The sequence below is a fragment of the Phaethon aethereus genome (assembly GCF_964289735.1).
Source record: "Phaethon aethereus genome assembly, chromosome: 3".
NCBI lineage: Eukaryota > Metazoa > Chordata > Aves > Phaethontiformes > Phaethontidae > Phaethon > Phaethon aethereus.
Genome location: NC_138576.1, coordinates 65,353,597 through 65,370,326, shown reverse-complemented (window position 1 = coordinate 65,370,326; position 16,730 = coordinate 65,353,597). Strand labels below are relative to the sequence as shown.

Sequence of the window (16,730 nt, the reverse complement as noted above, 5' to 3'; positions counted from 1 at the left end):
TCAGCTGTATTATTAGTTCATGTGAGCAGACATCTTGGTTTTTTTCTTTAAAAATTTTATTTACAGTGGTCAGCTACTTAAATGAAAGCATCCATGTGCACAGCTACAAACACTTGGTCTGAAAAAAAACTTCCCATTGTCTTGAGGGCACATGGTCAGACACTGTTGTGCTACACTGCTTTAAAAGGTGAGAGCACCTATTATGTGTAACATGCTAGTTCCTATTTCGCTGCTTATTCTTATTCCTTTGGAAGCTTTTTTTCATCCAGATTAAAAGGCGTTGCTTATTCACTTGCATAGAACACAGTCAGTTCTGCAAAGCAGGCAAGCTTGTAGAATGTCAGTCTTGTGTTTTATTGGTTTCATCTTCATTGGAGCCTGCCTTCCAGCATCGTTATTTCCATTCTAGTGAATACTGTCAGCTTTTTCCTTGCCAGTTTTGTCAACTTATTAAAATTGCTTATGGTCAAGAAACATAAGCACTAAACATTGTTCTGTGACAATTCGGAAAATGACAGTGTCTAATTTCTTCGGTCAAAATAATATCTATTAATTTTTATTTGGGGATTTATAGTAGCTCAACATTTTTCACTGTATTACAGGTTTTTTTGTTGGCAACAACTTTTTGTTTGGTTCTTGTATCTAATTGTAATGTTCAATATAGAGAGTTGCTGTAGTCTTTGGTACGTTGGGTTTTATAAGAATATTTATGGTTCCTGCAGAAAAAGTTCTGTAACTTTATTTGTCTTTGTACCTTAGTATCTTTTTCTTCAGCAGCAATTTTCTGTTTTAAGGGAAGCAGCAGAATGTCCTGAAGCAGTTCTTGTTGAGCTCAAGTCTCCGCTATGGTTATGGATTGTAGAATTTAACTAGCATTTAAATATTTGTACCAAAAATGCGAGAGGTCTGCTTTGAGTTCTGTATAAGAACAAATACTGAACATCCCCCACAAAGATGGTTGTTTTTCAACTGAGACTCATGCCCAAAGCAGATTGGTAGTCTATAGTGAAATAAGTTTTAATAGGAAGATTGTAGCTTGCCAAAGTGGAAAAACAAACACAGAAAAAAACACACCCAAAACAAAATCCAAATCCATTCTTCACTGTGCCTCCTCCCACCCCGGGCAAGAGTCTGAACATTTACTGTGCTGTGGATGATACATGTATCCACCACCAACAGTTTCTGTTGGTTATAGTGAGGACTTTGTACCTAGTTTTACCAGATCTCAGAGAGGTGCCCTAACTACTAGCTTGGGAGGATATCTCCATCTCTATTGAGTAGGAGGTGGTGGGCATGGTGAGAATCATCAAGAAGTCAGTTTTGTCACAATGCAAAGTAAAACCCTTGAAATATGAACTGTTCCACATAATGTGCTTCCATCTTCTCAGTCTCATTTCTGTTGGCAATTCCCTACCACCATTCCTACCGTCTTTACCTTTAATGAAATTCTAATGCATACTGTAATTTCCTTTCATCTTCATTATAGGTAAAGCTTTCAAAATTGGAGCCTTTGGCTGCTTTTTGTAAAGTATGTAAGTAAAGTGTGTATCTTTTGTCTTTTTAAGGAAAAAAAAAAAAAAACCAACTAAAAAGGGAAATCTCTGAGAATTTGCTATTTAATTACCATAACCTTACAAGCAGAGATGCAAAAGTCAGTGTCAGTCAGTGAGTCTGTCTCCCTTGTACTCATGAACAATTCCTATTTTTTTGTTATTAAATGCATTTGTGTTTCAACTTACAGTAAGGAGTGTGTGGGTGTGTATACATAGTGTTTTCAATTACTGCTGGACCTTGATTTTTTTTTTCTTTTAAACCATACTCAATCTGTTGAACATTTTTGATTCTTTGAAATCATGTCTTATATAAGTCTGTAAACTGCTTTTTTCAAGAGCTGATAAATTCTTGATATGTGATTAGGTTATTCTTCTGGTCCTCTGAAGCCACAAATCTTCCTCTCTGAAATGTGCCCTATGCTGTGACATTGCCATCTGCACTGCCATCCTTGAAATCATGGAGGGTCATGAAGTAAAAGCGTTTTTCTTATACACGGCTCCCTTTCTAGAGAAATAAAGTAAATGCGTGGACATGTAAAAACTTGCAAAGTTGACTGACTTTTAAGAAAAAAAAACTGATTAATTCTCCCACAGATATGTCAACTCTTTAGCACAATCAGGGTCTAGTGTGGTTGTAATGTCACCAGCAGAGTGGGAGAGTTGAGAATTCAGAGAATCTAAATTAAATTCACTAAGGTTTTAGCTAATCTTACCTTGAAGTTCTCACTACACTAAGTTTGCAAAATACAATTTTCTGGAACTTATAAATGCTGAAAATACTTGCAGCTTCAACATACTTAATTGTGCGGGACTAGTAAATATGTTTTTTCTTCTGCAACTTTGAAAGGCCACCTCAGTAAATTTCTGGAGAAAGTTTGCTGAATGGTTGTAGAAGAGTTGAACAGGTGTAAGATGATTTTCCTTTCTATGTACTAACAGTTTGCTGGTATGTTTTTCTTGTTCACTGTTCTTATATTTAAACTTCCGTTTCATACTGAATTAATTTTGGTGCATAAATGGAACTTGTGGATCAGGAAAGCTTTCTTTTGTAAAATGCCTTGCACTCCTGTATTACAGTCAACACGAATAATGTACTTGTGTACATAATGTCGACATGTAAAAGGCATGATGCTTCTGAATTACCTGGATGTTGTACAGGCAAATAGCACCATCCTCTGGCATTACAATATTAGTTAAGAATTAAACCTGAAATTGCTGTCTGTTATTTTTGGAAATTCAATATAATTGCAGTAGAAGGTACATATTGTACTTTCAGTTTTACATACTCATTTTGGGCCACGGTTTTAACAGAAATTCTGGTAATTTGCATGGACTCTGTGTATTCTGTTCAACTATGTGACTAGCTAACGGGGATATCTTTTTAGGGTTACCCTGCCCATAGTGCTGACTCTGCTCTTTACATGACCATTTATGGTAGAAAGTTGCACTTCAGAAATATCGGACCGAGCTTTTTCTAAATCTCAGTGAAAGACAATTCACAGTCATTTAGGAAAAATTCGTTGAATTAGGAAACACCACCAACGACTTACGGTTCTGTATGTGTGGGAGAGTAAAGGTGCTGTTACAGAACAACTGCAAATGTCTTAATAAATTATTTTTACAGCAGATTGTAGCTTCAGTTATGGATTGAGAAGGGGCATCATTGGCATTGCTAGAGTGCAAAGCAATACACCTCCCACAAATAAGGTTTCAGTAGTTACAGGATGAGTTGTACTCAGTTACGATTATGTGAAGGACTGGATTTTAGTCCATTTAACTCTAAGCAGTAGGCATGAGAAATACCGCAGGGACATTCTTGTCAAAAACTTGACGGATAAGAAAGTCACTGTTTTGATTGTTGTGAATTCCTATTGGACCTTTACATATTTACGTATCAGAAGCATCAAAAGGAGGCAGATGACATTTGTGTAACCTCTAGAAGAAAACAGACACCCTCCCAGTCCACCTTTCTGTACAGCAGATCTCCGTTCTTTTACATGGGAGGGGTTGGCTTAGTGAAACTGGAAATCTTGAGAGTTTTACTCCAGTGACAGTGCCTTTCTTTCCTCTAATGTATTAACTGAATGTAAACCAGACCAATTATCTATGTTTCTGGAAAGACCATACCAATGGTCTTCATATAGAGCTGAACTATGCATTCCTTTGTTGACATGTGTTGCTTAAACATAACTTCTTAGAGATAGATGCCGATTGGAATGTTGTATTGAGCATCGAAATGTTGAGACATAGAAGTTTCATCTGCTAAACCACTGAATGCTTACAGCTGTAATAGAGGTCAGTAAAATGTTTTATGTAAAAATATATATTATACCGTTCTCTGAGACATTAGCTTTTTGTGGGGCATCAGATACTCTAAATTAGATGAACACCATTCAATAGGAATGATTGCAATAAAGAAAAGAGTCACAGAGGAAAAAATAGGTTTTATAGGTAACATTAATATTGTGCTGTTTGAGTATTGAACACATGTAATTTGAGTAAGTCCTGATGGCCAGAAAGGTTCCATGGGAAGGTGTTTGTTGCAGGTAAGAGCAGCAAGAGAATGCAGCAGGACCTGACTGCTGTATTCTGTGTCATTTGGCTTCAGTTGGGGAGGAAGTGTTGATGGCAAGAGAAATGGTGAGACTCCAGAAATTTTGACTAAGTTCCAGGCAGGGGAGAAAATGTGTTGTTGCCTTGTTATAGCATATTCCACCCCATCCACTTCAACCTGATCTAATGTCAGTGTCTGTCCTTCTCATCCTCTAATTTATTTATTCATGTTCAATTTTTTTCGTTTAATTTCTGTTTGTGCCCTAAACACAACATTTCCTCATGTCTTTCCAAGTTTTTCATTGCAGTTCCATTTTTTCCACTTCATCATTCCAAACCCCTTATCTAAACCATTCCCAGTTTACTACCTATTTTCCAGTCATTGGCCATAATTGTTTTTCACATTCACTTTTCTCTACCCATAGTTTGAGTTCATTTTCAGTTCTGATCCTCTTCTGCTTCCTTTGTTCATGTTTAGCTCTCTATGTAACTTGCCACCGCATATGTGGCCTCTTACTTTCTCGCCCTCCTTACAAACGATTTTCCCCCAAGTTAGGTTGTTAATTAATATTGTCAATTTTTTTGTGGGCAATGTAGCTGTCATTTCAATTTCTCTGATTAATTGATTTTCATTCTTATGGTCCTTGTCTGTCCTTGATAATTTGTTTGTCTTGCTGCTTGCCATTACTCACTACACTGTTGGTTTTTGTTCTTGCCCCCCAGTTTTCTTACTTTTTATGATTATCCAGATTCACCCCTCCAGTTTACTGATGTGGTAGGAAACTACAGAGAGCACAGGAGAGGTAGGATTTGCTTTCAGGTGATGCAACCGAGTCCAGCCTGGTCAAAAATAGCCACAGCTATTTTATATATAGTAGTATAACTACATACTGAACGTTCATGAAGTATTTTGGGGATTTATTTGTTAAAACTTAAGCCGTAAGAGCATGTGCAGACTGTTTTCTGAGGCCAAATTGAGTGGATTTTCAGAAGGTGAAAAGATCACTTGAGGGATTTTATTTATGCAAATAATATGTTTTTCAGGTACCATTTTTGAAAATAAACCATTCTGTGTGATCTCTTCCCTTCCCATTTCCCTGTTCTCCCTGTCTGGAAGGAAAAAAGAAAAGTCAGCCCCAGGCAGGTACCTCACTTGAACAAATCCATTTTTGGACTAAAGAGTTCAAATTGTTGAAAGTTGCAAGTATTTAAAGCTCGTAAAGCCTGAGCAATGAGAGGTGCCAGCTAACTGGAAGAGGCGAGGCTGCCAGCCCTTCTGACTGTGCCTGCTGCACATCCAGTTGTTGCAGCTGCATGTAGTGAACCAAACTGTTTCTGGAACTTCAGTCCTGGGGTAGCAAGTTGTTGTACTGTTTGTGTGGACAAAGAACTGGCCTGTGTTGGAGATACTCAGGAATATCACACGAGAGCCTGCTGTATCCCTCCTCCCTCCTACTGTATCAAGCCTTAAAAACAAAACAAAAAATGCTTGTAGTCAAGTGCAAGTAGATTTTTTTTTTTTTCAGAATTTTTCAGTGAAAATGCCTATTCCCAGTTTCATGAAAAAAAAGTCATATTCACCATCTGAAACTTTGCAGAGAAGGTAATAGTTATAACAACAAGACAAAGTTACCTGGAAAACCCCTGACTCTGGTTTCTATTAGGAAATAACCTTTCTTTTAAAAAGAAAAAGTTCAGTGTTCTTGTTTGGAGAATTGTTTTCAGTAGTATCTTTAGAATTGCTGTGTCTCAGCTCTGGGACGTGACTTAGCAAGTTGCCTTTTCTATTATTTTGGACTGTTACATTACTTCATAAGTGCTGTGGATGTTCGGTAACATTCATTTGTATATTGCAGTTCATAGTAGTATAATGTCACACATTTTCCTAAAAATGAGTATTTTGAACTGGTATAATTAAAATACTAAAATAACATCTAATTTTGAATTTCTTCACGTGTGGAATTTTTATTAGAGCTAGGTGGTGTTTCTTTGCTCTCAGATGTGCTCCTTGGAGGGCTGCTGATGTTTCTAGTAGGAGAGAGTTTTCTGAATAATTTAATTTTTCCTTTCACAATTATCCTATATTGCTTTATATATTTGCATAAGAACGGATTTCTGTATGTTGAACTTATTTCTCACACGTATAACGGACTTTGTCAGTGATCTGTTACATCCAAAGAAATTTAAATGATGGGTTATAGGGATGAGTGCATGGCAAATTGCATGCAGGCAGAATGTTTTAAAGGTTAGCGAACTATGTAAATTTAGGAAATCTGGGGTGTTCTAAGTTCAGTAATTGTGTTATGTACTGGTAGGACATGGTTGAGAGTCCTGGACTTCCCAGCACTGTGATGTGTTGATAATACTACTACTCGCTACCGCTACCACTGCCACTGAAGATCCACTGTGCTCTGTGGCAAACTTAACTAACCTGTGCTGCAAGTTGCTGCATGTCCTACAGCATTTTGTAGAATTTGAGTGTCAAATAATTCAGCTGAATTATTAAAAAAAATTAGTATTATATCTCTTTAATTTGACAAATTTTTATATTTACTTATGTTATTGTTTTTCCTATGTGCTATGAAATGTGAAGGGAAAAAAATACAATTATACCATTTTTAAGGCAAATTAAAGGTTTTAATTAAAGGCTAGAAGCTTGTGAGGTCTATGGCATAAATAGAAGGATATAAACAGTTTCAAATTTGTCAGCTGGGATATGTTACAGTCAACATTTTGAAATAGCTGATTACAATGATGGATGGATGTATTAGATGTTGATATAAACCCACATACATGTGGGCAAACAGGATACATGCTTCAGAGCATGACATTGTATGTAATCAGGCTGGCATCTCTGCATCTGGTTATCTAATGTGTAGTCCATATTTGGAATATTTTCACAATTGTAGGGTCTTAAAATTAGTTTTAAATCATAGCACAGCATATAGGAAGGGAGGTATTACCTTGATAGAGGCCTCAGTTATTAAATCTGCTTTTGGGACACAACCGCGTCTTGTCTGTGCTTCTGTTGTTACTAATAAACTCAATGTTGCGCTACCAGTAGTGTATGCAAAAAGTATTTTTTTTTTAATCAGTGAGTCAGGAAACATAGCTGGAACAAGTGCATGACATGGTGCACAAAACCAGCACAAAAACAGTGCACTGTCTTGTCTTTTATGCAGTTGGTGTCTGTTGCTGTATAATCAGTAGAGAAAGGTGTAAGTGCCTTGCTTGTGGTTATATAGAAAGTCTGTAGCAGAGTAAGGGATGCAAACTATATCTTGTAGATCAGAACGCATGGTGTTACATGTATATTTTTCCATGGTAGTGCTGATTTAGGCAGCACTAGGAGTAAATTAATTCTGTCTCTTGTCAATAGCATCTAGGCTCCCCAGCCCCATTCAAAATTGAAATAGTGTGCAGCCGCCTTCTTTAAGTGCTCATACTACTCTTGAAAATAGAAGAATCAATATAAACCAAGTAAAAATTTCAAAAGCATGTAAATGACTTAAAGCTTTAAAGAAAAAGAAACTGCAATCTGGCCACAGTTAATTAGCACATAATTCCCTTGGAGGTGCATTCCTTTGCCAGTGCTGAAACACTGGTAGTAGTCGTTTTGTGTGGAGACATGGATTTATTTAAATGGGATTGCTGTCTGCAAAAGCACAGACTCAAGACATGCCTAACACGTTGACATTCTTCCTGTCTTGTTTTTTCAAGCTGAAGTCTGGCGTGTTAAAAATTCTTGTTCATCTTATCAGAAGCAGGCTTCTCTGTATGGTGGTGTAGTTGAGGTTGAAGTTTCAGTGCTGTTATACAATTTGATGAGGGGAAGACAAATTGGCAGAAGCCTCCGTGTATAGGAATCAAAAACAATGGCATTTTGTTTCTATTGTTGAAAAGGTATGGCCATCTGAACGAAGCCAGTGTGGATTTAAATACCCAGTGCTAGTATGCATTTTTCCAAATATGCCAATATCACTTCACTTGGTATTTGACATGTTTTTCTTGACACAGTGGTTGTTTAACAGAGTTTTGTTGTTTTTATGAGCCTGGGAACAGAGTAGACTGACAATCAGCTCTTCCAAGTACTGAAGCATAACTTCTGTACCTTCAACAGAATTAGAGAAAAGACTGATTTTTATCTTCCTGTTACTTTCAATGTAAGTATATAAATGAAAGAAAACTGAAAAAAGAACTTCTCAAGCCTGTTACGTATGATACAGAAGCCAAAATAATTTTTTGATTTGTTTGTTTAAATCTTTTACAGGTTACTCCTTACAACCATTTTTGCAAAGGAGATCCGAAACCTAGGGAGTTGCTTACAGTAAAGGAAGATGACTATATCCATACACTGTTGCTATTCCAGCTTGAACACCCAGAGAGACTGTTTTAATTTTTAAAGACTGTCCCTGTGTTTTACTTGCTTTCTGCAAGTAAATATGTGTCTACATCCTGTTTATCAGTCTGCAAATACTTTATTGTGCCATCAGATTTTGGGGTTGTACTTTTAATAATTTTGAAGTTACAGCAGGTCTTGTTAGTAATACTTCTTGACTAAATCAAAAGGCTTTCAAGTCAGAAGATCAACTGGCAGACATAGGAAAGGTATAGACAAAGAGAAGAAAAAAGGGAAGAGAGCTTTCATTGTCAAGTTGTCACACACTGCCGTAGTTGTGCTGGAGTAACATCAGTGCAGGTCTGTCCCCTTTGGTGTTCAGTTGATCCCAGTTGAATACTGAGACAAGGTGTATCAGTGTATGTTTTGTTTTGTAATAGTGTTTGACTCATAGCTACAGTATGCTTTAAGTACTCTGATGTCAGTCTTAAGTACCAAATATCTCCCTGAAAACTACTTTGCTTAAAATAGGCTAGAAGTTTTGTTTTTTAAGCATTCTGAATTGTTAGAACTATCATGCTCACAAGCCTTTGCAGTTTTGCAAATTATGAATGTGTACTTTCTGTTTTCATGGAGGGAATTTTTTTTAAAATTTTTCTAGTGTTAAGTTAGTGAAATGCCAGAATTTTTTATGGAGAGTCCTCTTCAGAAAATCTCTTGCTCTGCAGTTTGACACCATTGGCCAATCAGTGCATTTACTTGCATGTGATCCACTCTTATTTTTGCTTTTTGCAATGCTAGAGTAAGTGAAATGTAGCAAGGGGGTACTGGGGCTTCTTTAGGAGCTTATGAAAGATGTGTCTGTCTTTGTCTTTATTTTATGTGTACTCTTGATTTAGGAAACATATTGTCATTGAATTACTTAGGTATGTGTTTAAGAATGTCCAAATGGCAGTAGGCATGAAGAACTTTATGAAGCCTTTCTTGGCAAAAACTTATATATCCCTTATATCCTTTCCCTTCAGAGGTTAATTTTCCTCACATTTGCTCTTGCCCTAATCAGATTGGGATTACTGCTACAGTTTTTCCAGGTTTTGTAGTGCACTTCAGTTGCCATAGGATACTCTGCTTGTTGATTAAGAAGTGTTTTAAGGATTGTGTCAGTATTGTGCATTGACTTCCTTTTAGTTCCAAGGTGCAGTTTAAGGATTTGCATATGATCTGTTGAGTGCTGAATAGCTTTTGCTTTGCCTGCCAAAGCAGATAAGAATTTATCCTGCAGTTTTCTCAGGTGCCCTATAGATTAGATAGTAAAGCATACTCCTTTCCTGGCCTTGTGTCCTTTGTAATGAAGCATATAATTATTAATCTTTAATGGTGCCTGCAGTGCACAAAAGACAGACTTGGTCCTTATTTCAAATGCACTGCTTGATTTTATTGTACTTGCTTATAAAGACATTGAAGTCAGGAAATTATATTTGGCACTTCTGTCAGTAGTGTTACTAATAATTCTTGCATTGTCTTTGCATCTATTTGAATGCCACCATTCCAGAATTACCTTCTGTGGTTTGGTTTGTCTTTATATGATCCCAGTATGCTTCCTTGCGTCACCTATGCTGAAGTATTAGTGCTTTATAAGAATAAATAAATAAACCACCCAAACTGTCTGTGCTGGCGATGGACAATTACGTTACTTTCTCTTGCTCTTTGTAATTTTATTTTTGTATCTTATTTCAACATTTAGTGTTTCCTGATCTCTACTTCTAAATTTCTGTGTTTTCTGTGTCAAATACTTGATTCGATGAATGTATTCTCCTCGTACATTTAACTTTGGATCAGTGTCAAACACCCCAACAGTATTTGTACAGAGTGAAGCTTAATTTCTAAATTGATTAGAGAAGATGTATTTTGTAAAACCTTTGACTTTTGGATTATATGTAGCAAATATTGCTAATAGTTTGCAAGTTATTTTCAGGTTATATGACTGAATTGTTAGCTTGGTTTCTTTCAACTAATCTAATTTCAATTTAATTGTGTTTTTTGTAATTTAGTTCCTAGCAGCGAGATTTCAAACGTGGTATTTTCTGAGTTAACTGTAATTCAGCTTTCAAATGACATGTATAGCATTCATATTGAACTGGCAGTTGAAAGTGATGGCTGCTTGAAAATTGTTAGAATTGAAGTGGTGAAAAAACATAGCAAGTTGGCAATAAAAGTAATGTAATTTTTACTATAACTCAAGTGATTAACTATTTATTAAAAAATGCTGTATGTGATCTATGTAGGAGTTTGAAGATAAAACAAAATCTTTGTTCTTAACTAATAGTCCTTGTCCAGTGATCTGAGAATTTTATATTCTGAATCTTTACTATTTGCTTGTCAGTCACATAATTTGTGGTTATTGTAAACCATGATTTGTGCTGTTGCCTTTATTCCTCTTACTATTTTTTCTTATTTACAGTGTAATTGGTATGCAACTATTAATGATATACATCCAGACTACTTCTTCCAAAGATCTTAGGGTTGCATATAAATAAAATTAGTATCAGCAGATAAGGGAAATGAAGACCAAGTCATCAATTAAATAAGAATGTCTGAATCTATAGTGCAATTGTTTAGAAAAGGTTGCATAGCAGCTTTGTTGGTATGCTGTCTATTATAGCCTTGTCTATGGTATTCTGTTTCCTTACCTGAAGTCTTCATCGCAGCCTTCATATACTTTTTATATAACCTGCAAAGCAATATGATTCTGTTGTTTTAAAGGTGTAGCCATCATACTTTAGAATGCATTAAATAGTTAACCTAAACGAGCAGGACCAAATGACTCCAACAGTTGATCTTACAGTAGTCATCTAAAATACTTAAAAGATTAACTTGTTATTCAAAATAAATTTTCACTTGACTGACTATCTGAATTGGTCTATCAATGGAAGAGTAGCAGCATTTTTCTAGTTTTTCAGATACATCTGTATGTGAAGATTGTTTAAAACTTGCAGCTTAGTTCTGAATTCGTGTTATTGTTTTACTTTCCTGTGTATGTAACATCCTTCAGAACACAAGGTACACCTGCTGTTACTCGCACTGTAAAGCTGGATGTCTTTTTCCTTGAAGGGAGAAGGGATCCAGACATATTAAAGAGGGAATTGTGGAAAGAGAAGAGCTGACTTACTACTTTTATTTAAACTTCCTTTCCACGGAGTAAACTATTTATTTTTTTTTAATAGCTTGACAAGAAGCTGTAGTTTCACAAAATTAAGAATGAACCTTACTGTAATTGTGTTTTCATTTAAGTTATGGTAAAAATTCATACCTTTAAAGTAATTAAGTTACTCAACTTTGGTAATTATTTCTAAATAACCTTTCAATTAACTAGCTTTTGGGTATTGCTTGGCTTCTTCAGTGTAATTCTGTAAAACAGACAACTTTGTTTCCAGGTTTCACGGAAGGCCTGGTAGCCCACACATATGTAGCTTGTGCAGCTGCTAGCAGTACCTGAGGTAGACGTACTTTTACCTTACAGTAGCCTTGAGTCACCACAATGTTAAGGCAAAAGACAAACTCTTTAAGAATTAATCTGATCAACTAGTAAACAGTTGCAAAGCATTTCTTCATCCTAGTATTGCATGAAATGCTTCTGGCATCCTGCAGAACTGCTGTGAATAAAGCTCTTGAATGGTGTAGGTGTCATGTGAACGCTTGGAGAGACAGATTTTCACAATAAATATAACTCTTCATGAATTATTTTGAATAAGTGTGTAATATATGCAAGTAAGACACTGAAGTGTGAGAATTCATTATCACAGACTAGTATCTTTGGGTTGAAGTAATGTAACTTGTTAAACTTTAACACCTGTTAGTTGTAACCTTAAGTTCAAACTTACTTTTTGTCTATCACTAGGAAAAACAAGAGATTCCCAGTCAGCCAGAATGGAATCTGAAATTGTGCCAAAAGTTACCAAAATGACAGTGTCTGGAAAGAAACAATCTATGGGATTTGAAGTTCCATGGTAAGCCAAGCCCTTGTACATCAAGGTACATCAGCAGCTCTTCTTTCAGACTGATGCACCTGTAGCAAGTTTTCTTCCTTTTTTTTTTTTCTATTTTTTACAGCAGTTTTAGTGTCACTCTCCAGAACTAACCATCTCAGCTTCTTGTTTGACTCAGAATTACTTTCAGAAGATGGTACCTCACGTTTTGAGTTTAACAAATCCTTTCGCTATGAATAGTGCAGAGAGATATCAGGTAGTCAGATTATTTAAACATCCGTTTCATAGAATACTGAACTTTCTTGGGGTTCGTTTATTTTAAATTTAGTTCTCTAAGTGGAATTATGAAATCAATAAATCTTAACTGTAATTGCTTGTTCTTCAAAGGAAGTAATACCTTTAAGAATAATTTATGAGGAAAACAATCACTCATGGCTAAACTTTGCCTTCCTCTGCAGCTTTTATTAACTTTAACAGGTGTTCAGGGTACAACTGTTGTAGAGAAGAAATGGGTCCTCCTTATGCTTTAGCTAAATTAGAGTGATTGAGCAGTAGTTCTAATTTTATTCTGACTTGGAACTGTTGGGGGGATGTCTTGGGAGAGCATGAAAACAGACATCTGGATCAGAGTCTACCTACAGCAGTAGCCACTAGTGAATGAGAAATGTCATTACATGTAGCGTTCTATGTCTCTCCACCATTTTTTGGGGGAGAGGAGATTATGCTGTTTGGATTTTTCTTATTTGGATGTGCTTATTCTGGTTTTGAACCTAATCTTATAATAACCACCTAGTCTGTGGCAAGAAGTTCCATAGTTCATCCTCAGGAAAAAAATTTACAAGCGTAAGCAGTGCCAACACCCCCACCTCATCCCAGTTGTAGTTCTGACCTGGAAAGCATTTTTGCAAGTAAGAAGGCAGCATCGTCTTTATTTTACAGTGTTTTGTGCATGTTTGATAAATGAGTGGAAAGTAAGCAGTTGCATCTACTTAGTCTCTTAAGCACATTTAATACAAGGTGTAAAGCTGATGTCCTTATTCCATTTATACTGCTAAATGCCATTGCTGAGAGACATCACTTTCATTGAGCTACTTAGATGCAGTACGCTCCAAATGAAAAACATCTGGGCCTTTCAAAATACTCTTTCTGTGCAGTTTGAGTTTTGCAATATATAAAAGGGAACATAATTTATTTCCTCCCCTTTGCCTTTGCTGATCCGTGTCTGTGGCTGTGACAACTGGACTTGATCATGAAATTCCTATCAACATCATGGCACCTTCATCTCTGGTGTTTCTACTACACTTCTTATAAGTTGGAGTTTTTCATGGGAACTTTGGTGGATTAAATTAATTTGGATAGACATTGACAAAAACAAAGGAATCTTAAGTGAGTGAAAAAGATCTGCCAGCTAGTCTTGGATAGTAGTGATTGAATTTTTTAGCTGTAATAATGACTACTTGGAATGTTTGTTTATAAAACAGAGCATATAGAGAATTTTTCTATCTCTGATACTTATTTACCAATTTAGCAATTACCACATCTTGTGTATGTGTGCCTGCTCCATAGGGAAGGAGGAGATGCGAAGAACGCTTCCTCATCTGTAGACTGGAGTAATTCCTGGATAGGCTAGCGATGACTCAGTCTCTGAGGAAAGATGGTTGGCTCTAACATGGTTCTCAGGTACTCTGCTTCTCTTCAGGGACCCTAAAATAGTTTGTATCATGCTTGCTTCCAGTTTAGTGACATACTATTTTTTTTTTGTGATGGAAAAAAATTAAGCCTTCAGGACCTGCTGGTAATCCATTTGGATAAATCCTCAATATTGGGAACATGTTTTTTTAATTCACCTCACTTATTTATTGGTACTGCTGAAATACTAATTAAGAACAAGCCTCTTTTGCATCCAATTTCTACAGCAGATTAGGCATTTAGCTTTAAGTGGGAGGAATGGGTAAGTGGAGTGATATGTAAAAGAGCATGAGATTTGGAGAAATTTGGAAGAAGTCACAATTTGAATTGTATAGTTACCTGCATGTCTAAAGACCTCTGCTTCAAGGAGTCCATGATGGCTTCCTTTCTTCTTTTGTCCTACAGGCCACTGTAGAAGCACTGCCAAGGCACTAGGACCTTGACATGAATAATGGGGGTGGATGCCTTGACCCTATTTGCATCATATTTTTCCTTCTCTGCTGTAAGACAGTGGCATTTGCTTTCCTGATTCTTTTCCTAACAGTTGGAGCTTGACTAGCTCCTTTCCACAGTCTCTGCCTAAAGTCTGTGCTAAATATATTGTGCTTAGGTGAAGCACTAGCATTGTCTTGCAAGCTTGTAATGACTTTGTATGCATCCATTTCTAAACTTGAAAAACAAAGGAAAAGGTGAACCCCTGCCTTAACTCCATGAGTATCAGAGTTGGGTTTTTTCTTCTGCAGTTATCTTGTGGATTATTGACAGCATAAGGATGAGTTGTCATGGGACAGAATGAATCTGTGTTTAATAACACCTAAGAGAGGCTCATTCTTTGTCTATGAGGACAGGCTGAGAGAGTGGGGGTTGTTCAGTCTGGAGAAGAGAAGGCTCTGGGGAGATGTTATTGTGGCCTTTCAATACTTCCAAGCCCCCTTTAAGAAAGGTGGGGACAGACTTTTTATCAGGGCCTGTTGCGATAGAACAAGGGGCAATGGTTTTAAACTAAAAGAGGGCAGATTTTGACTAGGTAGAAGGAAGAAATTTTTCACAATAAGGGTAGTGAAACCCTGGCCCAGGTTGCCCAGAGAGGTGGTAGATGCCCCATCCCTGGAAACATTCCAGGTCAGGTGGGATGGGGCTCTGAGCAACCTGATCTAGTTGCAGATGTCCCTGCTCATTGCAGGGGGGTTGGACTAGATGGCCTTTTAAAAGGTCCTTTCCAACCCAAAGATTCTATGATTCTTTTGGCTCTCTTCAGATCCTTTTTATGTTATCATTGCAGTGATAAATGTACTACAGAGGGTTTATAATAATACAGAGTTCTAAGTACATAGTTTATATCATTAACCAAAAGCATGGTGTTAAAAATTGTTCACAGTAGTTTGGATTCTAAAACACCTGTAACTGTGCCCCTACCCTCAAGCCCAAATACCTGTATAGTGTTGGTGCAGACACCATTAGAAGGTGGTTGTATAGTATGTATGAACTAGTTTTTGTTGTCACCTTTTAGGGGATCTTAAAGGACCATGTTTTTAAAACCAGTGGCCTAGCATTAGCAAAAGTAACCATTCTTTGACTAGCTATTCAGTCTTTATGACTCAATCATATTATGAGGTATGACCTCACAATAATAAATTAATCCTATTTAAAATGAATGGATTAATAGAAGTCATTAATAACCTTTGTTGCTGGGTATTCTTAGTGGGATTGTCTACAGAAAATGGAGTTTGCTCACTTCTGACAAACTGTTTTTGCTCTAGCAAAACTATTTACCAGGCTTTTTCTTTGTGTTAAGTCATGAAGGAAGCCAGAAGAAGTTGTGAGCAAAAAAAAGGTGATTGTTTTAACCGGCCTGACCAATATTGTGTAATTAATAATTCTGAAAGAGGAAATAAATGTAGACATTCCTGTAATGACTGTAAGTACTCCGAAAGAGTCGGTTGTATAAAAATAATCCACTAATTGTCCAGACTAAAAGATTGAAAATAATGTTTAAAAGTTAAATTATGCAGAGTTATTAAGCTTCAGATAAGCTTCAGCAGATAAGCTTTCAGGTTCTTCATTGAATGCATGCTACTGTGAACATTTCAACAGTTGTGTAAGATTGAGTGTCTTCTAACATGTCTTATAACAACATAGGTTGTATTTCTTAATTTTCCCCAGAAAACAGTGATGTAACCATAACATTTTACTCAGTTTACTGTTACGGTCCTTGTTGGCAAGACAACATAGGAAGTTTTTGGCCCGGCAGTTTTAATTCTGACTAAATGTTCATCCTTGCCAGGCTTTTGTATGTCTGCTGATTTCCTAACAAAAAGCTCTGGTAAGCTCTTTTGGCATTTGTGTATCTTTTGTAGAAAGGGTATTCAAGCTTGTCAAGATGAGGTTATATACTGGAGCTTGTCTAAAGCTGTACTTGGTGGTACAGTACAGCTGGTTTCAAAAGGCCAAATATAAAATGCCGTAATTGTGTGACCTGAGGCAGTAGTATGATGTAAACCTGTCCTTCTCCTTCAAGTGGTTTAGGATGTTATGATAGGATAAATTCTTTTGAATAGACTTTATACAGAATTGTCTACCCATTATGGAGAAGTGCAGGTACAATCTGTG

General features: G+C 36.6%; 1 protein-coding gene across 3 annotated transcripts in view; it reads left to right on the top strand.

The window, feature by feature from the left end:
* HBS1L (HBS1 like translational GTPase) overlaps positions 1-16,730 on the top strand; it is a gene marked incomplete at its 5' end in the record, with an annotated part of 59,541 nt that overhangs the window by 23,154 nt on the left and 19,657 nt on the right. For all 3 annotated transcript variants that reach the window (XM_081997116.1, XM_081997115.1, XM_081997114.1), the window contains one exon: positions 12,344-12,452. In XM_081997116.1, coding sequence (XP_081853242.1) covers positions 12,344-12,452 — 109 coding nt within the window. The remainder of the gene's footprint in view (positions 1-12,343; positions 12,453-16,730) is intronic.